At 32.8% G+C, this 24532-nt stretch overlaps 2 protein-coding genes and 1 pseudogene across 9 annotated transcripts; 1 reads left to right on the top strand and 2 right to left on the bottom strand.

Moving 5' to 3' along the window:
- The first annotated feature begins 3663 nt into the window (after positions 1-3663).
- On the top strand, positions 3664-14376 carry LOC129889545 (uncharacterized). Of its 8 annotated transcripts, none has more exons than XM_055964898.1 (4): positions 3664-3901; positions 5155-5430; positions 6365-6544; positions 13754-14374. In XM_055964898.1, the coding sequence occupies exons 2-4, from the start codon at positions 5188-5190 to the stop codon at positions 13796-13798; spliced, it is 468 nt and encodes a 155-aa protein (XP_055820873.1). In that variant the 5' UTR covers positions 3664-3901; positions 5155-5187; the 3' UTR covers positions 13799-14374. The 8 variants fall into 8 exon arrangements, 7 of the variants coding, with proteins under 7 accessions (XP_055820873.1, XP_055820874.1, XP_055820875.1 ...); XM_055964899.1 differs by lacking the exon at positions 3664-3901 and adding an exon at positions 4151-4653; XM_055964900.1 differs by lacking the exon at positions 3664-3901 and adding an exon at positions 4151-4597 and having other exon boundaries at positions 4835-5430.
- Positions 8558-10339, bottom strand: LOC129889546 (uncharacterized; annotated as a pseudogene).
- Positions 14377-15020: 644 nt separating the features above from the next.
- LOC129890721 (methanol O-anthraniloyltransferase-like) lies at positions 15021-18557 on the bottom strand. Its single transcript, XM_055966212.1, has 2 exons — positions 18111-18557; positions 15021-16004 (listed from the first exon to the last, which is right to left on the bottom strand). Exons 1-2 carry the CDS (start codon positions 18555-18557, stop codon positions 15102-15104), a joined length of 1350 nt encoding a protein of 449 aa, XP_055822187.1. The 3' UTR covers positions 15021-15101.
- Between the last annotated feature and the right edge of the window lie 5975 nt (positions 18558-24532).

Genomic DNA, 24532 nt, shown 5'->3' on the forward strand with positions numbered 1-24532 from the left:
AATTTAATTTTCACACTAAAACTACCACTTATTAGTTTGAGAAACACATATCTCTCTTTTATTCCACTCTCATCAAAGTGTGAACTCTCTCTTTCATTTAAAAAAACTTGTCGTATTACATCCACGTGGACAAAATATTTCATCTTATCAAAAATTAAATGAATTATTAGAATTAGTTAAAAATAAGATTAAAGTATTACTATCTCTTATCCAAAAAAAATTATAAAATAAAATATAAAATATTTTTCTTACCTCACTCCACCACTTTCTCTAACTATACCCCCTTTCTCCACCCCAATTTTTAGTTTTATTTTTATTTATTAAATTTCTCTTATAAAAGTTTTTAAAAAATTCTTACTTCATCTCCCCCGTCAAATAATAATTTAGATATTTTTATTTTAAAAAAAAAAAAAATTTACCCCGCTCTACCTAATCCTCCGATTTTAATTTTTTTTCTCGTTTTATGTTATATATATGATTTTAAGAAAGTATTTTTTACTTGCCGCAAAACTTTTCTTAAAATAAAATTTTTATTTCTGTTACAGTCGTTACGCAAGTAGGAAAATATATTTCCCTAAAAACATATGTATATATCTAATACAAAATGAGAAAAATATAAAAAAAAATATAATTAAGAGCGGAGGATTAAATGGGTGATTATAATTTTATTTTTTAAAAAAATAAAAATAATAACATTTTTAGGAAGGAGTAGGAGGAGGGGATGAAGTATGAATATTTAAAAAATATTTTGTAAAAGAAATTTAAAAATATTTTAAAAATTAAAGGACGGGGATGGGGGGGGAGGATAGGTGCCGGAGTATGTGAGAAAAATATTTTATTTTTAAAAAAAATAATTTATTTTTTAAAAAAAGTAATTTCTTTTATAAAAAAATAATTTCTTTTTTTGGAATAGAAATACTTTAATCTTTAACTTTTATTTAATATTAATAGTTTATCTAATTTTTGTCAATGTGAAATATTTTATTCATGTTGAATGCCATGTGAGAAGTATTTTTTAAAAAAATAGAGAAAATATAGAGAGTGTATTATACACACCACTGATGTGTGCTTCTCAAACTAATAAATAATAGTTTAAGTATGAAACTCATACTTTCAATAGTTTAGGTATGAAACTATAAAAAAAATCGGTGTATTTTTGACACTTATTTTTTAATTATTTATCAAAATACGATTTGAATTTAAATAGGCTAAATGTTTGAATACAATCATTAAACGTGCATGATAATTTGATTAGCTCGTAAAAATTCGTCCACATGACAATTGATTCATTAATTTCAAGACCTGTTTTAATAAATAATTAGTGATATTCAGATAGAAAACTCAAAAAAAAAAAAGGACACTGTGTTTTTGAATTTTAACCATTTTTGATTATTTTTTTTAACAAATCTATTTTATTTTCTTTAATTACACGACATATTCATTAAAATGTATTTTAACCAATTTTTACTTATCTTAATAAGACATATTGAAGGGGAGGCATCATAGGATATGTTATTTGAAAATGATGTGATATTTATTGATGAAATACACAATAAAGTTAACTATATACTAGACAGATTATGAGGTCGTTTGGATTGACTTATAAACTGTTTATAAGTTGTTTTCAGTTTTTTTTGAGTGTTTGGCTGGTCAAATTAAAGTTATTTTGTGCTTAAAATAAGCCTAAATAAATAGTTGAATTTATTTGAATGAACTTATTTCAAACAGTTTATAAGTTAAAAATAGCTTATAAGTAAAAAAAAATTGACCTACACCTAAATAGGGTATATAATATAAAGATTTCAAATTACGTAGGACTGAAGCAGAGTATATGAAGTACATATTGTCTCATGTGAAAGTGGGGAAAATTAGCTAAAAGGGATGTTTGAGAGTTGAATAAAGAATAGGGGATTTGTATTTTCTTTTTCTTTTTCTTTTGTTATAAATATTTAATTAGGGGTTAATTATTAAAAATTGGGGTTGATTTGAAATATTTATAAATTTAGGGTAAAAAATTAAAATATCAAAACTTATAAAAAAACCTAAATCTATTCATTTTCTTCATGTTTTGTAAATAATCTGTTATGTCTCTTCTCTTTTCTTCATTTTTTTAAATTCTATGTTCTCATTTTCCCTCCTCTCTTCTCTTCTCTTTTCTTTTCTAAATTTTTTCAAGAGTTCTTGTTCCTTTTCCCTTTCATCTTCTTTTTTTCTTAACTTTTTTGCCTTTTTTCTTCTCCGTTTTTCCCTTTCTTTTCAAACTTTTTGTGTTTTCATCATATTCTTCTTCGGATGTTGTCATCCTCATTTTTTTCTTTACTCCGATTTGATTGTGAAAATTATAAAAAAAAAATGATGAAAAGAGAAGAGAAGAGAAGAGAAGAGAAGAGAGGATATGTTGTTTATATAAACAGGAGTTGTTCAAGCAACCAAGAGATGTTGTTTAAACAACCCTAAGTTGTTTAGTTCAAATAACAGAAGTTATTTAAACAACCAAAAATTATTTAAACAACCAAAAGTTGTTTAGTTCAAACAACCAGAAGATATTTAAACCACCCTAAGTTGTTTAGTTCAAACAACAGAAGTTGTTTAAACAACCAAAAGTTGTTTAGTTCAAACAATCAGAAGATATTTTAAACTACCCTAAGTTGTTTAGGTGTTTTTTATGATTCTTTAGTTAAAACAATGAGAATATTTTAAATATCAGCTAGTTGTTCGGAGAAATATGAAAATATTTGCTAATTATTTTAGAGATCGAGATATGAAAACATTTGTTAGTTGTTTAGACAAATGTTTAAACATCGGTATTTAGAAGGCTGGAATGTGTTGAGATTGAAAAATAAAAGATATGGAAGAGGACATAGATGAATGTGGGAAGCTGCTGTTGCTGCTGCTCCCGCTGAAAAAATGAGCAGATTTTCTGAAAATTATTTGTTGCCCTTTTGGCTAAACAACCCTCTTATGAGCCCGTTTGGATTGGTTTTAAGTTGGTCAAAACCAACTTAAAGCCCCTTTTCAGCTTTTGGACGTGTTTGCCTAATGCTAACTTTAAGTCAGAAAGTTCTTAAAGTCAGTCAAAAATGAAAAGTTAGGATTCCTAACTTTTTTTTTTTGTAAGTGCTTAAAGTCATTTTTTTTGACCATGGAAATTACTTTTATCTCTCTTATATTTTAATTAAATTCCCAAACTACCCTTCTTATTTTTTTAACCCTAAAATTCACATAATTTTCCTCATTTAAACACTTTTATCCAAACACTCAACTGCTTATTTATAAAAATAACTTTCAGCACTTTAAAGTTCTAAAAGCACTTCATACATAAAAGTTACTTTTTTAAGCGCATCCAAACGGGCTCTATATGTTGGGTCTGTTTGTAAATAGCAAAATTTTAGGGTGTATAAAAATATTCTTTTTTAAATTAGCATAATTCATTAATACCTAATTATACTAGATTTTTTTTTATCCAATTTTTAAAATTTATGTCCTATATCCCTTAAATAGATAACTTAAAAGGCTCTTTTAATTAAAATCCGCAAGAAAGTGAATATCGATACATAATATATCCCTAAAGAGGGGGTTTCAAGCTTAAAAAAAACCCACTGATTTCAATAATATATTTTTAGAAGAAGTCGTATAAATATATAATCGTGTAGTCACATCTGAGTTGTGAGCAGTAGTGTTGCAGGATTTTGAGTGATGTCAATTTGTAAGGAAAGGCGCCACTCTTCTTTATCCATTCAAATCCTTTCTTCAACATATAATAACGTGTCACTCTCTAAGGAATAGATGTGTCAGAATCCCTACTTTGTTAGCGACCCCACACTCTGAAAAAGATGTTTCCTCAGACTCTCCGTCTTCCATCTTCCGCATCTTCCAACCTTCCAATTCTCCATCACTCACAGTAAAAATTCTCTTCTCTTTTTTTTTCTGTTTACAAAAAAAGAAAAAAGCTCTCTTTCAGTAAACTAAGCTTTTGATTGGTTTTGAAGTTTGTGATTCTTGAAATCTTGAAGTTGTGTTTGGAGATGTATGTTGTTTTAAAAAAAATTAAACTTTTGCGAGTAAAAGTGAAATTTCTCTTAAAAACTTAATTTTTTAAATAAAAATCTATGGGCAAACAGATGTTTGAAGATTATGTTTGGACATGTTAGCTAAATGTATGTGTATATATTTGTGTTATTTTGGAAGTGCGAATTATCTGTTTCTTTCTTTGTTGCATTTAGATATTGATGCTTGTGTATATGTATATCTGGGTTGGTGCTGAGTATTTATCAATTTTTGGCTTTTGATAAATTATCTGTATTCAGTCTCTGTTTATGTTGAGGTAACAATTTTATAGATTTGTGCAGAGCGTGGTTCTGAGTCTTTAATAGGACAATTAGGTATTTATAGCAATTTGCCGGCCCTGTATAAGAGTGATACTATCATTTTGTCATTATTTAAGGCTGAAATTTATGATGTTGAAAAAAAGGAGTCAGTCTCCACGCAATGACGGAGGCAGGATTTTCACCCAGGGGTTCATAGTTCAAAATCCCTTCTTCCCCTTGGCCCCATGGGAGTTTTTGGAAAGAGATATTGATCTAGGCTCTTTGATAAGGTATAGTTCTCCCAGCTGATTTTGGATCAACCTGTGGACTTCCCTTTGATGCATAGGTAGTACTATTATATTTAGATTCATCATATTTACCGTGATGTTGCTAATCAGTATATTGTTACTTTTCATCTCGCAGCACATGTTATTAAATCAGCACGCCATCGTATCAAAATTGAATCCACATATATAAAATACTACTAAGAAGAAATGAACTTTGGTTTCATTGGTTTTACTACACAGGACTTTTTCAAAGATAGCTGAACCGATTGGGCAGCCGTGAGCTTGGAACTGTTTGAATTCCTCTTGCATTCTAAGGATAAATGCCTTTTTTAAGATGAGATTTGCTGATTTTCATAGTGCTTCCAGCATTTGAGTTTTCCTAATAATCTTTGTACGCATTTCTATGTTGTGGTCCAGTATGTAGCTTTAAACTGGTTGTACATATTTCTATCTTCTAAATTTGTCGTTTTTATCTGGTACTCTTTTTGAAGAATATAATTTGTTCACTCTGTGAATTGACTTCAATACCGGGATTTTGAGGACTTGAACGTTTTATGCAGATGGCGTACATTTGACCCTTTTTGGAAGTATAGATGGCAGAGTTACTTCAATTGGTCAACACTGTTATGATCTTGCTGATCAAGCCTTTGTCACTGGTCAAATTCACTTGCTTCTTCGGTGTGAGAACGATATGCATTGTTATCCAAACCTGGACAGCGCTGGTGAGAGCTGCTATGGGTTTTCATGCCAGGTTACTCTGGAGACTGATAATTTGGTATATTGCTATTCTATCCCTACCTATACGAAGTTTAACTGCTCTACAGAGGGAAAGGGTGGTAAGTTTCATTTTGAAAAGCTTATTGTGTGAGTCCTCCTAATATTCTAGTGCTTCATGAATTTATTCTTTCTCATTTTCTGGTCCAACTCTTGTTAGTACACGTGATGGACGTTGTGCAGATATGTACATATAAAAATGCCGTTACCCTTGTTTCCCTTCTCAATCTTTTTTACATAGGGGCTGAGAGACCATAAATATTTCCTCTGTTGTAGGGGCTTCAAGTGGAGATCAGAGGCTTTTTTGCGTCAGATCTCATCGTTTTCACAATCTTTCAAGGATGCTTTTATAAGTCTAGAAATTTGGTACTTGAACATTAAATTGTTGAAAATATTTTAAGTCCCAGTTGCTAACTTTCATTAATTTCTATTGGTAGAAAAACAAATTTTATTACCATGGTTGCAGAACCTTTTCTATTATACGAGGGTTTTACTTCTCCTTTTTCCAACTTTCACCTATATAGCTTGAATATAATCTTGGTAGACGTCACAGGTAGCTCTATTTCCTAATGCTGTTCAGTTTCGTGGAATACTTTCTTCAGTAAAAAAAGTGTTTTGTAACTTCAGTATCATTATTGTATCTCCTGATCTATTCTCATAAAACAAAATTTTAGTGCCACATTAACTTTGAAATCTTCCACCGTGTTAGTAGTCAGGAGTTACTAATCCATTCCTCTTTAAAGATCTCTTGCATTCAAATTGGCAGGTTTCTCCATTCAAACCTTGCCAGTAAATAAATTGTAGTTTATTAGGATATCTTAGGTGCAAGGACTGGGTAGAATGGCTTTCTTATATTTTCATATATATATATATTGTATGTTTCGTTTAGTGTAACATATGTCTATTTAGTTATGACTTAAATTGGTATAGCTTCATTTTGAGGAGTTATTATTTAACCGACTTAAAGCAACTGACTTGAGAACAATACATGTGCAGCTGGAGATGCATCTGCAGGAAATGCAGATCGAGTTTGAGAATCTTGTTTGGGAAAGGAAGGAACTTGAGAAGAAAATACTAGTAGCCATCAAGGATAAAAAGATAATGCAGGCCATGTTAGCAGAACTCGAGGATGAACATGACGATGCCATCGTCAAAATTGAGCAATTGGAGGGCCAGGTAAAAATATTTTCTTCTCTACTTGCTGATAAAATCTAATGTTTATATACTGGTACATGTCACTGTAGATTTATATAAGTTTCCATGCTACCACCTGTTTGCTCAATTGTATCCGCTTTTGTCTCAGTCTGGTTGTACCATTTTTCTTCCATAACTTCTACCATGCAACAAAGAAGCACAGCATAGTAAGGAGAATATAAATCTTAGTGTCGAAGGAATACACACATTTAGAACTCTGTGAATTGAAGAACGAGTAACCCTGTGACGATGGGTCGGAAAGTTGATCATTTGCGTGATTTCCTGGATTTTGGGACTGTAATAGCAAAATTCTCTAGTATTGTGTCGTCAAAGTGTCACATATTTGATTTACCTTAGTAAGGAGAGGAGCAGATTAATAGACAAAGGGTTTATATGATCAATTGTTTAGGGACAAGATGCCATAGTAAAAAAGGTTTTTTTCCGCACAGATGACTTTCCTGCTCTCCTTTATGCGAGAGAGCTGCTATATCTGGGTCTACGTGTTTTAGGGCATTGGATGGTTGATGGATATTTAGATATATAGGAATCAAGAATGAGAATATGAGCAGTGTGATTATGGTGACCGTTCAGGATTCTCGAAATGGTGCTAGGTGGTTAGTTAATCTAAAGAAAAAAGATGAAAGGAAGGATAACAGTCTATGAATAGACTGTATAAACCAGTAATAAAGCAGTAGAAGCTTCAGCAAAAGGTCCATAAAATCACATTGTAATTATATACTCTGATGAATTGAAGATAAGGTGCCTGCTAGATGTTATGTCGATACTCTCACAAAGGTTATTCGGAAAAAAGTAAAAAAAAATCAAGAAGAGGAAGAAAGTCTTCCATTACTTGACTTCTAAGGCGGCGAGGGCAAAAATATAATAAATGGGGAATATGTAAAGAAACTTATCTAGACTCATAGAAGTTGATTTTGGCTTATAGAGACTAGTGAGGCAGCTAATTAGGACATGAAAAGCCTTTACTGAATATTTAATTGCTCATCTAATGCTGTTTGCTGATTTTTACCTAATGAATATGATTGAAGTCGTGATATGCAGCGTATAGACTATATAAACTTTTTTATGTAGTAGAAAGTAACTTCTTTCTGTTGATTGTTGAGTCGATGCGACTAAGCTTTGAGTTACTGTTTGGATATCCATCCCATTTGTTATGTGGATGAGTTAGGATATGGTTTCTTAGTTTTCAGCTGGGCAACCTTTTTCCTTTCAAATCTGTATTTCTTGCTATTTCAAAAAAATGGATCTTATTAAGAGAGATATTGAGGTAAATTGGAGACTGAAAAGTGGTAGCTAGCTTCGACATTTGTTGTAATGGTCCTTAAGTTCCAATTTTTCCTCCCTACGCGATGTAGAGAATTGCAGTAGAAAAGTATAATTGGGGAGACCTTCTACTAGCCCAAGATCGTTGACTAAGATGGAAGATTCAAGTAAAGAAGAGAAAGCTAGAAAGGAGAATTTGTATTTTGGTAAGAGAACTTTGTTATGGAAGAGACTCTTTTATTTTTGTTGGGTTGAATACAAATGACTAAGGCCATCCTTGTTTATACTTGTGTAAGGATGGTTCTAGGTACTATTCTAGATCCATCTACAAAAATAATCTAGATAACTTTATCTTTTAACTATCTAACAAGAATCTGGACTATTCTATAATTGACTACAAATACCCAATTCTTTAGAATATCTACGCATTTTTCAGATACAACAAGCAACTCTACAAAACTCTAGAAAGTTCCACTAAATATCTAGGATTATTTGACCCTCCAAAAAATCATCTTTATTTTTCACACTCCCCCTTAAAGTGATTTTTTGGAAACTTCCCCTCACTTGTCGTGGAAGAACTCAAATGAAGCTTTGAGCCACACCTTGGTGAAAATCTCAGCAGTTTCTTCATAACTCTTCTTGCTTCTTCTAGTGAAGAAGATTCTTTATCGTCAATTGATCCTGCAAAGAAACAAGAATACGTATTGATAAATCTCCATCTCTATAGCAGGTTAGCTTTATAATATTTTTGTGTAGCCTTTTCGAACCATGTGAATTATCTCCTTGCTAAGTTTTTGAGCCATGTGAATTATTTTTGTTGAGTTTTTGAGCTCCCCCTTTCTCTTAACTTCTCAACAATTATATTATCTAGAGAAACTCCATCAATTTCCTATGAAGTCTCGCCACCAACATAGGATCCACCACTAGATTCCTTTTCTAGCTCTTCAATAACCTCTTTATCAACTAAAGTGCTTTCAAAAATTATGTCGTCCGTCTCTCCACCTGAAATCTGGCTTTCAAGGTTAGCTTCTTTGTCTATTTAATCTGCATCTTCTCCTTTTGCATCCAATATTTGATCTAAGCTTGCGATTGACCTTGATATTGCTGACGATTGATCAGAGGCTTCAACTTTCACTACATTTCCCTCAATGCTTTCTTCGAAAAAGTCACTACTAGCATAAATATTTTCAGACACTGCATGCTCAGAAGCTACTTCAACATCCTTCACGGCCATACTTAAATTGTCAGTTTCAAGATTTTTGTCTTTGATTCTCTTGATAGCAGCTATCATATCACCAGTCTGAACGCCTTCTGAATTTTCTTGCTTATTGTTGATGACATCAGTGTCTTTTCTCTCCACGTGATAAACTGTATTATATCCTCAATTCGCGATCCAGTCTCTTTCAAAAATGATGAAAGTCATGGCATCTATTGCTCGAATTTCAGCAACTAAGCACCTTTCCCAGTCTTCTTCTTCAGTAGCTTTCCAAGTTTGAGCCATGTTGCTCTCCTTTGCTTGGCAATATCTTTTTATGTGTCCTATATTGCCACATCGATAACATCTTAGTGGCTTCTTACATAATAGTTAAAATACTCTTCCTTCTTTCCAGGCAAGCTAGAATGCGATATATCTCTTGCTTTTCCATTAAAATTCCTCTTGTCAGCTGCAATAGCATTTCCTTCTCCTTTTTTTGGCAAAGATACCAATCAATTGTTTGGCTAGTAACTCCTGTGACGACAACAAATTCTTAAATTCCTCTAAGGATGGTTGTTGAGCCCATCCTTACATCGACGTCACAAATGAAATATATTGGGGTTTCAAACCACGAATGATAATTTTTCTCATTTGTGCTGCAGAGATAGCCTCCTCCGAATTTAATAAAGATATCTCTGAACATAAGTTCTTAATCTTCAAAAAATATTCGGCAATAGAAAGATTACCTTGAATGGCGTTAGCCAATTCATTCTCCAATATCTACAATTGAGCTTCATTCTTCTTATTGAACTATTTAAAAAAGATATCTCTGAACATAAGTTCTTAATCTTCAAAAAATATTCGGCAATAGAAAGATTACCTTGAATGGTGTTAGCCAATTCATTCTCCAATATCTGCAATCGAGCTTCATTCTTGTTATTGAACAACTAATCGAGGGTCCTCCTTATATCATGAGCTGATTTACACCTTATAATATGATCAAATAAATTGGAGGAGATTGTTCTCTTTAGGATGAACTCTACATTCGAATTAATTTGCTTCCACTTCTTGTATACACTATCATTTTCTGGTCTGCCATCAGGAGGACTTATGTTACTTCCATTAACAACATCCCACAAATCCTCACCCATAAGGTATGATTCCATACATGTCTTCCATATCTTGTAATTAGACTGGTTCAATAATTTCATTCCCGGTCCATTAACACAATCACTTAAATCCATTTGGACAAACCAGTTGAATCAACCGCTAACCCGATCTTGCAATGAAACCCAAAAGCCAATCAACGTCTGCGGCTCTGATACCATGTAGAGAATAGTAGAAGAAAAGTATAATCCGGGAGACCTTTTTCTTGCCCATTGTTAACCAAGATCGAAAGATTTAATTAAAGAAAAGGAAGCTAAAAAGGGGAATGTGTATTTTGGTAAGAGAACTTTGTACTCAGATCACGTCCGAGAATTTCGACACGAGTGATGTGCTACACCAATGAAGGGATCTAGCTGTTTCCTAAACCCTTTTTAGTGCAATATTATCACTCTTAGTTAGAACAATCATATGGAATATGCAAATAGTAGTGTGTTGAATGAAGAAGTCAGAAGAAGATCTCAAGGTACATACTCACATTTAGATATTCTCTTCACAGAAAATCGAGTGAGAGATAAAACAAGAGGTTCGAGAAGTAGAGGTAAAAGCAGAGCTAAGTCAAGATCCAAGTATCAGAATCATTCGTGTTATCATTGTGGAAACAAATGACTAATTAAAAGGTTTTGCAACAAGTTGAAACAAGACCTTGGAGAAGGAAAGAAGGAAGAAAATAATGGAAACAATGTTGTTGATATTGTTCGAGATGAACTTTTCTTTGCTTGTGATAAAAACGTCATCAATTTTATGTCTCAAGATACAAGTTGGATAGTAGATTCTGGAGCTACATCGCATGTCACACCAAGTAACGACTTCTTTTTATCTTATACTCCTGTTAACTCCAACGTGTTAAAGATGGATAATGCTGGTAATGTTAAAGTGTTTGGTGTTGGCACAGTTTGTTTAAAGACCAATATTGGTACAACGTTAGTCCTTTAGAATGTCAAGCATGGTCCAGTCATTCCTTTGAATTTGATCTCTCTAGAACAATTAGATGATGATGGCTATCATAATGACTTGTTCAATGGTCAATGGAAGCTCACAAAAGGCTCATTGGATATAGCTCGATTGGATATAGCTCGAGGAAGAAAGCATTCAAATTTATACGTGACATAAGGATCAATTCTTGGTAACTCTATAAATTTGGTGGAAAGTGAGACTTTGTCAGAATTGTGACACAAGAGGCTTTGTCATATGAGCGAGAGGGGATCACATGTTTGGCAAAGAAGAATTTGCTTGCTGGTGTGAAACAAGCAAAGGTGAAAAGATGTGTTCATTGCTTAGCTAGGGAACAGAAAAGAATTTCTTTTCACAGTCTATCCTCCTTTAAGAAAGTCTGAACTATTGGAGCTAGTACACTCCGACTTGTGTGGTCCTTCTAAGGTGAAGTCAAAAGGTGGTGCACTCTACTTTGCAACTTACATTGATGATCATTCTCGCAAGCCGTGGGTATATTTTTTTAAAATCCAAAGATCAAGTACTTGATGTGTTTAAGGAGTTTAAAGCCTTATCTGGAAGACAAACTGGAAAAAAATTAAGATGTATTCACACTGACATTGGCTGTGAGTATATTGGTCCCTTTGATAACTACTGCAAACCGCAAGGAATTCGTCATCAGAAGACTTCTCTCAAAATGCCTCAATTGAATGGCTTGACAGAAACATTTTACTGCTTGAACTCATAACCTCCTTCACATTCAAATGATGCCTTAGAGGAATATTAAAGTGGTAATTTATCAACTGTGTTCTCACTCTCCCACTACTATTCTCCCAAACCAAGAAAAAATATTACTAAACCCTACATTTAGAACCCTAGGAAAACATCTAAAAAGAGAACAATATTTTATACAAGATCGTATATAAACGACTTGATGATTTTAATACAATATACATGAGTAAAATATGGAAACCTTTTTTTATGGAGAAAGAGAGCTTTGTAGCAACAAGAAGTTATGCAACATCATATAAACGACTTGAAGGTTTGTTACAGTGTGTGACATGTCCATTTTTGCCTGGGAAAATATGACAGAGTCGGGGGCCTAATTAAAAAAGAGAAAATTACATTGGGATAAAATTAGGGAAAAGTACATTAAATGGACCATAAAACTAAACTATTTACATGAAAAGGCTTAATACATAAGCGGCTCCTTTCAAGTTCTAATTACATGAAAAGGCTTAACACATAAGCAGCCCCTTAAACTTGCGTGCTTTTTCCGTTTAGACGCCTCAATAAGGACATCTTCCTATTGAACACCTTATGTATATTCAAAGCGTGTCTATAAAATAGACCATAAAACTAGGGAGAAGGCCTTATTGAGGTGTCTAAACGAAAAACACGTGGCAAGTTTAGGAGGCCGCTTATGTATTAAGCCACATGAAAATGTCCTAACCCAAACTAATTACCACTCGTGTCCCCTTTTATTTGAAGTCTTTTTTTGCGTTGGAAGTACCTTTTGTTAAAGGCTCATTCAGAAGTTTCAAGGCATGGATTTTTTCACACGATTTCTTTCATCCCAATAGTTAGGTGATTGATTTCAAATTGACAAACCGCTAAATTGGTAGTTCTTACTCCTCAATCAAATAACCTTCATTAACGAATATATGCATCTTTGTTCTTCTTTTCTATTTTAAAAGTTTTATTGCATATACGGGTACAAATTTGTCTAATTTTCTAGTTTATCAAATATTCAAGGCTTTGCTTTTGTTGTGGTGTGTTTATGTGCTTTTGTTGAGTGTTTTTTTGATATGGATCGTAAATGTCTTGTACAGAATTGATGGTGGGGTCATCGTCTTTTAGATATTACCAATTTTAAAGATTTTCTCAGATGATAGTGTATGTGAACAAAAGTATATTGCATCAGTAATGTCGGGTTCAAATTTCTCGTTGCTTAAAAATAATTCGTAGATGATCTCTGCTGACAGTCTTAATTCTAGTGGAGATGAATCAAAACCCTGTCATGCAAATGGGGTACCGGATGTTGGAGAGTTGCCTAATAAAGGTGTTGATGAGAATGCCAAAAGAAAAGGAGGCAGAGCACTGTCCAAGCGAGGAAAATATGAGTAAGAAAAGAAAAACTATTGTCAATATATCGGATCCTACATGTGAATCGATTTTGCAAACTATAACTGAAAGAGCTCCTCATAACCTCGATAACTTGTTGGTGATGGAAGTAATCTGAAGATAACCTTGACTATTGTATGATACTCTAGTAATATATTAGATATACTAATTGAGTATCATAGATAATTTAGTAATGATTTGTTTGATCCACTGTAATACCGTGGCAGTATATTTTATATATCATGGGAGTATCATAGAGGAATGTGTAGCATTTTCTTTGGTGAAATTTTATTTTATTTTGTTTAGGTCTTGTTTTGCTGAATTGTTTGTATAGGTATTGTGTTTCTAGCGAGGAAATTTTCATATCAAGATGAATATTGACTATAAATCGAAGGTTGAATTTTCTACCAATTTCCTGTTGTTACACATTTGTATTCGAAGTTATAAAGAATAGATTAATTTGTTTAGAGAAATTGACTTTGATCACTTTCTAGATATGCACTAATTTTGATGCAAGACGTGTTTTTCACAACTTATGATGAGGCGGTTGCATGATGACGAGGATGAAGTTTTGCATTTTTTGATTAGTGGTGCAAAACTTCAATTTGGGTTGGGTGAGTTTGCCCTGATTACTGATTTAAGATGTCAGGGTACTACATCTATTAAGGTGTCATCATATGTCAATCAGTTGGTGAGAAACTACTTTAATGGTTCATCTAATGTGATATGGTCTCAACTTGAATCTTGTTTGTTTAAGGATAAATTCAAGTCTGATGCAGATGTGCTGAAGATTGCAATTTTGTATTTTGTAAGCACCTTCTTTTTTCTATGATGAAGATCAAAATTGTTGGTATGCCGTATTTTGATCTAATTGAGCAGTGTGATTTCAATTCCTATGCATAGGGCATTGATGTTTTTCATGCGATATTTTAGTCACGTTTCCACAAATTTAAGATAAAGCCTGGATTTTTTTAGGTATAATGGATTTTCTTTAGCTTTACAGATTTGTTTGTGAATTTAGCTTTACAAATTTGATTTTCTGGATGTTGTCCTGAGTTCAAAGATCGCTTTGCTGAGCATAATGGTTTCAAGTGTTGTTTATTTTGAACTAGAGCATGGAGAAACAATATGATTACGTTTGTTTATGGATATTCAACTTACAATCTGATCAGGTATCTCTATTAAATTAGTTTTATATGTTATATCTTATGATTAATTTATAATTTTTATAATTTGTTAATTGTACTTGCAATTGAGGAACATTTTCTCAAGTGATGTCCAACATGTTTTATTAGAGTTGGATGATTTAATATTTGAAAGTCCCCCTGCGACTTCTCAAAATCAGCATTTGAGTGATGAATTTTTTTTGCACACAAGCGCCAAAGGTAAATATTAGTCAGGATAGTAGTGGTGATGATGTATCTAGCAATATTTTTGGTGATTTTTGAAGGAGCTCAATGCCTAGAGATTCTTCAAACTTTTGGTGATTTGCCAAAGAAACTAGAGGTAAAAAAAATGACACTTTGTTAGTATCTGTGATATACCACCTGAGTATTATAGAGGTTCATGAGAATTAAGGAGTCTAATCCTCTATGAAATCATGTGGGTATAATCTGCATATAAATTATGTCGAAGATAAAAAGATTCTTTACACTATCGGCATAGAGAAGATATTTATTTGTCATTAATTGGTTAAACGTTTAGAGACGATAGGAATTGTATACAAATCAAGTTTTCTATAGCCAACACATACAAATTAATTATTTCATTACTATATCCAAATTACACACATTGATCAAATGAAAAGAACATACAATTTATTTGCCAGTCCAATACTCCACCTTAAAACTTTGGTCTTGATTTCTTGACATTTAAAGTCAGCTTGTATATAGCATCTACAAATCTTTCCATTGCTCTTGGAGGCAAGTTTATTGATATCAAAATGCCCTTCTCCCCTTTGTTATTTTTACAAGCTACAAAGAAACTAAAAAAAGAATCAGCCTTAACAGCTCCACCATATTTTGGTTCTCCCCATCCAAAGTCAACCTTATCAAATCCTACATGAGCAGTGTTTGAAATACCAAAATTCCAAGATTGTGTTATGCCAGGTCTCCCCTTAATAACCAAAAGATCTACCATAGATCTAAAATACTCTTCATTTACTTGATTCTTGGCTTTCTTGATTAACTCAAGAGCATATGTTAATGGATAAGTACTTAAAAATCCTGCTTTCGCCACTGCTGCTGGAAAAGCAAATGCGTTACCATAATATCCATGTGGTATTTTCAAATGTTCAAATCTCCCACGGACTGTAACAAAGTATGTCAGACGCACATTCTCTTCAGGATTCAAATTGAGTGAAATGGTTCGATGTTTCCACAAAAAAGAAGTTAATAACTCAAATCGTCCACTTGAACGATGAGTTGGTGAAACTTGATTGCGAATAGCTTCCATCTCCTCTTCACCAAAGAAAAACGAACGTTGGATCAATTCTTTTTCCATCGTTAACCATGCATTTGTTGATTCAATTTCCTCCTCAAATTCGGAATGCTTGTATGTAATGCATGGTGATGGCCTAGCATTTAGGATATTTCTTTGCCATACGGGTAAAATGGAAGGAGAAGAAGCTTTGAATTTCACAAAATCAGTTACTGCATTTAGGAATAAAACTAAGCCAAAGGCATCAACCATGATGTGATTTACTCTTACTGCTACTGCAAATCCACCACATCTAAAACGGGTAACCTGTTCAAATAATTAAAATATTCTTACTAGATGACACTAATAAACAAAGAAAAAAGGCGAAATTGTCTAATAGAAATTGTCTAATAGATCTCTGTACTTGTATTTTATATTATAGATCATTCTATTTAACCCTTTACTAATTAAATCCTTAAATTCAGTAAAACACAATACCATTGACAAGATTTTTGTGACATTAAAATAGTTGATTTGGTGAGAGTGTGTGACTACACACGTGTAAAGAGTACAAGTGAATAACATATTTAAATTTAAAAAATATGAAAATTATAAAATAATAAATTTTAAAAAGATTTTTTTTTTATTAAAAAAAGCCTTTTTCTGCCCCCCTCCCCACCACACACACTTTTTTCATCTTCTTCCGTCATCCCCTACACCCATCATCCCCTACCCCCATCTCCTCCCCAACCTTTTTTTTAGCCACCCCCACCCCATGATGGTGATGGTGGTTGTGAGGATGGTGGTGACGGTGATTGTGGATAGGGGAGGTGGGCGGAAGGTGGGAGAAATATGAATTTTACTTTAAAGAATTAGTTTACCTTTTATTTAATATTTTGATTAATAATTTTTATAAATAGTTAGCAAAGATAATTATTATGTGTTATTAATTTATGTGACATGGATTTAACATGTCATCTATTTAAGTACGAATGAGCTATACACATAGTAAGAGGGGTTTCAAAATCTTCTTTTGATTGAGTTTAAGGATTTAGTTGATAAATGGTTGAGTAGAAGGGTCCATAATACAAATTATACAAATACAAGGATCCATTATACCATTTCGCCAAGAAAAAAAATACATCTAATTAAAATTAACATATCTGAATCAAATAATATAATCAACATGGCAGGGGTCTACGCCGAACCTTCCACCATCTCTGGGGAGTATACCCTGGGTGGACGGTTTATTTAGAAAAAATAACAATTGATATATTAGTGGTAAACTCATGTACTAGAAATTCTAGATTCACCTTTGTATTAAGGGTGATAAATGAATTTCTTCTTTGTTTTTCAGTGTTTTACAAAAACAAAATAATATCATCCCAAGAAAATTTATATAACCTATCAAAAACACCGTGAAGATGAAATTGTGTGGGGGATGGGGATCATTCGGAGGTAGGGTGGTGAGAGAAGACAACGAGTACTTGAGATGTCTCTTAGAACTTTGTGTCCAATCAAAGTAATCAAGGTATAAATCTGTAATGTTATATTTTGATTTGACACAATTAATTAATATTTACTATAGAAATAAAGATTTTTAAATTTATGATTTTAATTTAAATATGCTAGAATATTTATGTGACTATAATATTTTTGAAACTTGTAATTGTAAATATGTTATAAAAATTATTTAATTATAAAAGTATCTCATTAATAAAATATATGAATAATTAATATCTATTTTTTTTTAGAAACAATAGACAGAAAAGAAAATAGTGTCTAGCAAATAAAGTGGAACCAGGGAATATTAACTTATTATATTATTGCATGAAGGAGTATCCCCCCTATCCCAATCTATGGTAACATGCTTTTTAAAAATATTTTTATTTTGTCACGGAAAAGAAGATATTTTTATATTAAAGAAAATAATTTTAATAATTTTTTTTATTTTACCCTTAATCATGAGACACAAATATCTCTCTCTTTGTTTTAATCTACAAATTTTAAAAACCTGTTTTATTTTTAAAGGTTACTATGTCTAATCAAAGTGTGCAACATAATTTAAAGGGAAAATTACTTAAATACACATCTTATTTTATCATATCTCTAAAATTTTCTATCATTTAAAAAAAATTCAAAATCCCTTCTCGAATACATCACTCAACTTTCACTGATACATCCATATTTCTCTCGGATACATCCCTCCCTATGTATCTGGATGTCCTATCCCCTCTCTGATACATCCCTCTACTATGTAATCGAATGTTTGCTGATGTATCCGAAAGTCCATTGTTGTATTCGAAATCCATAAATTTTAAGGAATTTTTGTAATTTGAAAAATAATAGAGAAATAATGCAATTAGCTCTTAACACTATGAAATTTATGTAAATTGCACTAATTTAAAGCAAATGAAGTATATAATTATATACCTGAATTAACATAAGAGGGCTATCAATGATCCCATCAGAACCTGGTACATTGTATAGTAGATCCTCCAAGTATGGACATGGAGGTTTTATGAATTCTCCTAACATATCAAGATCCACATCTCCATAGGCTTCTGTAAACAATATCCCTTCACCATTACAATTTACCATAAGTTTTCCATTAGGACCTTTAATGAGTCTACCAGCTAATGGATAGTAAAAAACTAATGCTTTAGATAATCCATCTTTAATCCCCTTAGCAGGATCTATACCTTCCATCGAAGGGTTATGTTCGTAAAAAAATAAATTAGATATGTGAAAACGTAAACCATCTCGATCGTCTATGTCTGAGACATGCTTTATTTCACGAGGTATAGGTGTTGCTGGAACAATTAATTCAGATTCACATCGTGTAATCGAGAGTGACGAAGGGGAAGGGAGTTGTTCCATTGAGCAATGAGCAAAAAGAGGAAATGATTGTATTGGACAATTTAGTATACATGCGACTTTAATTAAGTTGCTATTTATGATTTACGAGTCAACTTTATTAGTAATTCTTTTGTGTGTTATAAGTCTTATTATATAGTTTGGTTTACTTTATTTGCGCCTGAACCTGCCAATTAATTATATTTTTAGGAAAAATGATTCCATCAGCCTAAAATAAGGAGTTACAAGTTTGGATGGTCGCTCAATTTTGGGTATTTGTTCATTATACTCACTCAACTTTGTTTTGTTTTTCAAAGGTCATTTAACTTTGTAAAGTTAGCTTTCATGGTCATTATTCTCAAAAATATAATTTTTGCACCTATTTAATGACGTGCAGCTGATTTTATTTTTTATTTTTTTAAAAAATATTTATAAATTATTGCAATCTCAATTAATTTTCTTTTATCATTTCCTTCATTTAAAAAAGAGATAAGTGTCAAAAACACACCTAAACTATTCCTCTTTTATGAGTTTCATACCTAAACTATTGGAGTGTGAATTTTATACCTAAACTATTACTTTTTAGTTTGAGAAACTCATTAGTGATAGTTTATGTATGAAACTAATTAGTGATAGTTTAGGTATGAAACTTACCCTTTCAATAGTTTAGGTATGAAACTCAAAAAAAATAAATAGATAGTTTAGGTGTGTTTTTGATAATTATCTCTTTTTTAAAAAATAACTTAGTTTGACTTGGCATAGAGTTTAAGAAGATAAAGAAGAATTTTCAATCTTATGGTCATAAAATATTGAAGTTATGTTAACAGCAACAACAACATACCTGGTGGAATCCCACAAAATAGGATTTGGAGAAGGTAGAGTGTACGCAGACCTTACCACTACCTTGTGGAGGTAAAAAGATTGTTTTCAATATTAAAGTTATGTTAAATATACCAAAATGTTATTTAATCTTGTGGTATTAAACATACCATCTGAAAAGTTGAAATTAAAATATTGTCAAAAAAAGAAAGGGGATTATTCTTTTGAAACAGACTAAAAAAAAAATAAGTCATTCTTTTTGAAACGAAAAAAATATTAATTTTGTTCTTTAATTTATTTTTATTTTTCATGTTATTTTTCATTGATCAAATTTAATAAGATGTTGTCTTGACTCTTGAATTTGAAGATTTTAGATATATTGCGGGATATACTCAAATAAAAGGACCCCAGCACAAATGACTTTTGTTTGACAAATTTAAAATACGTATGCATTTAAATATATATTTTTGGGGGTTTGGGGGGGGGGGGGGGAGAGATAATTAACATGATTTTCAAAGTTGACAAGTACATTTTGTAACAATCAATTACTTTACTCTATTTATATAGTTTTAAGAAGTTTGACCAACTCATTTAAAAAAGCGGAGTACTATAAGTGAATGTCAATAAACCATAGTTAAGTGATTTAATGATGTATAAATGTATGCATGCCAATCAATTATGACTAAATTTTAAAAGTCTAAGTGTAAACATATGTTATGTATCTATTGGTTTGGTATAAATACAAAATAAGATAAGATTTCACCCAGTTTCATCTCTTAAAAGAGAGTTGTCTTGGCTTTTACTGTGAGCATTCAACATTTGATTGTACTTCTCTTAGCATTGGGTAGAACATGAACCATTAGTAACTTAAAGCATTTAAATCACTAAAACAGGGTCTTGTTTGTTTAAAAACGCTGCTTGGGACTACTCCTAATCCCAAGCACCTTACCCTTCCAGATTGCTCTTTTCCAAGCACCTTGCCAACGGCATTATTTGGTGAAACTTCAGACTCATCCGTGGTATTTGAGTTATGGCTAGCTCAAATTTTTCCAAAATACAACGGACACCAACAATCAATGTCATTACTTCAATATTGATTGTGTGTTACGAAACTAACATTGTCTATCCCCACTTCTTACACATCAAACTATAAACATATCATCTTGTATTTGATTCTGTGGTCCTAAAATAAAATCGCGGCTTCAAGAATATAAAAACTAATTAGCTTATATGTTAGATGCAAATATACAACCCAAGAATCACAAAGCACTACATTCATTATATCCATGAAAGACAAACCTTTTCCCTAATCTAAAAATCTGCTTACTAAGCTGCAACTTCCACTAAAATGTTAGTTCAGGAGTGCCTTTTTTCCTTCCTTTTTTTCTGATGGGATGCAAAGGTGGTCTAATTCAAGAACTTCATGCTAACTGGTAATTAATGAGGATTAAATAGAAGAAAAGAGGAAATTAAGCCCCATTATAACTAACCATGAGGGGAGCATTGTCCAAGTTCATTCCCCAATTAATGTGGACTTTTTATCCACTCTAACACCCCACTTCAAGTCCAGACCCAACCGGAGCGTGGATCGGGTGTTAACACCCAATTTTGACCCTTCGCAATATGAATTAATTATTGAGTTTCTCCAATTTCAATCAATTTTAAAATAAATAGATTTTATAAAATTCGAAATCTTTTTAAGTTATTTTAAAGTAATTTTGTCATTTTTTTAATTTTTAAATGATATATATAGTTCTATATAATTATGTATATAATTATTAGCTTTTATAAATATTCTAAAATGATCACAAAAAAATTATTTTTAATTAATTATTTCAAAAATTAGTAGTTTATATTGAGTTAATTAGTTTATAATTAAGTTAATTAGTTTATTTTGTTGAGATTAAGAAACTAAATCAAACAGCAAGCTATAGATAATATACAGAGGCAGAGGTCAAATGAATCATGAAGGATTTTTAGACCATACAGACATAAGTTCGACTAATTCTTTATATGCGAACCTCACGTTAATCAAATACTCGACACTAAATACATACTTAGATAAAAATAGCAACCAAATAAAACCATCATATTAGTTAATTTTTAAGATTTTGCACCTATTCGAAAGCATATCAACAGCAACAAACTAAATAAAGGGTATAGACAAAGAGGAAAGAATCGAATAAACTGATTCAAGATGAGGAATAACAAAGATACATGATTTAAACTTGTCTGTTAAAAATAAGTTTAAGCTATACTTAAAATTCACTAAATCAGACCAGAACACACTTACAACAGTTCATACATGCATATCCGAATCATATTCGAGTCGAAGCAAGCAAAAGAGAGGCATATATTATTATTATTAAATGGAAATGTAACAGTATTAAGACCAAAAGACCAAAGCCTGAACCAAATGATGGACCTCAACCTCAATGAAATTTATACCGATGAATAGCAAAAGCTTCGAATTCTAGAAAAACAAATGAAAATTCCACACTCCACGTTTCTAAATCAAACTATTTGGGGGTTTCTTAGTCTAAAATTTCATGTCTTCTTTTTTATTTTTTCAGAAAAGAGAAAAAATTCCCTTGAACGGGTTGTAGCTAATGGTGATGTCCATCACTTGAAGCTCGACAATGAATTCAATAGGACCTACTTGAATGCCCAAATTGACATCTCCTAATGTATCTCTTTGACCCCCATCGAAAACTCTGACATTAACTTGGTTTTGATGAACCTTTCACAGATCAAAATTCAATTGTTTGAGAGTCGATAAAGGACAAATATTAAGGCCCGATCTATCATTAATCAATACACGATTCACAATCTTATCCCGACACTTGATAGTGACATGGAGAGATTTGTTGTGCATCGCACCTTCAAAAGGAAACTCTTCTTCACTGAAACTGATACGGTGTCCTCGAATGACTTGGCTTACCATGGCAGCCAGATAACCACGGTTGGCACCCACGTGTACGTAAGTATTATTGAAAGATTTTATCAAGGCCTGTCTACGTTCATCAACAATACCCATATTGAGATTTGGGTCGGGGTTCTCTCCAAATATTTCACGATGAAATACTCCTTAGGCTGCATCTTCCGCCAAAATTCTTCAGCCCCAACTTCTATTATTAACCTCTTTTATGCCACCCTTGAGCCAACTCTTCTGGGGTATAACATCTACCAGACCTGGTCATTCCTTGATTAACAATAGTTTTGATCACAAACTTCTCTTGGGTAGGAATTTCTCTGGGCACCAAAGCAACAATTTTTTGAGGTGTCATAATCACGAATTACAGCTTTTCATTTATGCACAATGAAGCTACAACCTTCTCAAGACTGTCAGGATAGGCTGGACTATGGCCTTACTCTGTGTATACTAGGTATTTATCTGATCGTGTGGGCAGGTGCAGCTAGTCATGTATCGTGTGGCGTGATCTCCTTCCTCAGGGCTCAGCGGTTACTAGGAAATGAGTGTCTAGCCTATTTTGTTTATGTCCGAGAGACAAGTGCTGACACTCCTTCTGTTGATTCTATTCCAGTGGTTAAAGGGTTTCCTGATGTTTTTCCTATTGATCTACCTAGTCTTTATCCTGAGCGTGATATTGATTTTGGCATTGATATTGAGGCGGGTACACAACCAGTCTCAATTTCACCATATCGGATGACTCTAGTTAAGTTGAGGGAGCTTAAGGTATAGCTTTAGGACCTTTTGAGTAAGGGGTTTATCAAGCCCAATGTGTCTCCTTGGGGTGCTACTGTTCTATTCGTGAAGAAGAAGGATGGTACCTAGCGTATGTGTATTGATTACAGACAGCTGAATAAGGTGACCATCAAAAAAAGGTACCCAATGCTGCATATTGATGACTTATTTGATCATCTCTAGGGTGCAGTGATGTTCTCTAAGATAAACTTGAGATCAGGTTATCACTAGTTGAGGATTAGGGAGTCTGATATCCCTAAGACTGCTTTTAAGACTCGATACAACAACTATAAGTTACTAGTCATGTCTTTTGGGTTGATTAATGCCCCCACAATATTCATGGATTTGATAAAACGTGTGTTCAGACCCTACTTGGACTCCTTCATTATTGTATTCATCGATGACATCCTAGTCTACTCTAGGAGCATAGAGCAGCATGATCAACACCTGAGGATAATACTTCAGACCTTGCGAGATAGCACTTGTATGCTAAATTCACTAAGTGTGAATTTTGGCTTAAGTCTGTGGCATTCTTAGGGCACGTACTGCCCAAGGATGATATTGTGGTTGATCCGACGAAGATAGTAGATACTCGTGATTAGGCTAGGCATACTTTTTCTATCGAGGTTTGTAGTGTCGTCGGGTTGGCAGGATATTATAGATGATTTTTACTCTTCTATTGCAGCTCCTTTGAGTAGGTTAACTTAGAAGAATATTCATTTCCATTGGTCTGACGAGTGTGAGGCGAGCTTTCTAAAGGTCAAGTCTTTGTTGACTTCAACTCTAATTTTTACTTTTCGTGTTGAATGTCAACAATTTACAGTGTATTATGATGCTTCATATTTGTGCTTGGGTTGCATTCTGATGCAGCAGGGTAGAGTTATTGCATATGATTCCAGGCAGCTGAAGGTGCATAGGTGGAACTACCTCACACATGTGTTAGAGTTGGCGGCGATAGTCTTCACATTGAAGATTTAAAGACATTATTTATATGGCGCACATTGTGAGATCTACACTGACCACCGTAGTCTTCAGTATATCTTCAGTCAGAATTACCTTAAATTGACACAACGCAAGTGGTTGGAGTTACAAAAGGACTATGATGTCACTATTCTCTATCACCCAGACAAGGCAAATGTAATAGTAGATGCTTTAAGCCAAAAGGCAGTGAGTATGAGGAGTTTGGCATTCTTATTAGTCAAGGAGTGGCCTTTAGCTTCGGATAATCAATCCTTAGCTAATTAGATGATCCATCTTGATATTTCTAAGTCGGGCAGTGCCCAAACTGCCAACTAGTCAAAGTTGAGCATCAAAAGCCTTGTGGTGTAGCTTAGAACATTGAGATTCCAGAGTGGAAGTGGGAGATGATCAACATGGACTTCATCATAGGTATATTACAATCTCGTGTGCAACATGATTCAATTTGGGTGATTGTGGATAAAATGAACAAATCAGCTCACTTTTTGCCCGTTAA

Source organism: Solanum dulcamara, chromosome 5 (genome assembly GCF_947179165.1).
Source record: "Solanum dulcamara chromosome 5, daSolDulc1.2, whole genome shotgun sequence".
NCBI classification, from domain to species: Eukaryota; Viridiplantae; Streptophyta; class Magnoliopsida; order Solanales; family Solanaceae; genus Solanum; species Solanum dulcamara.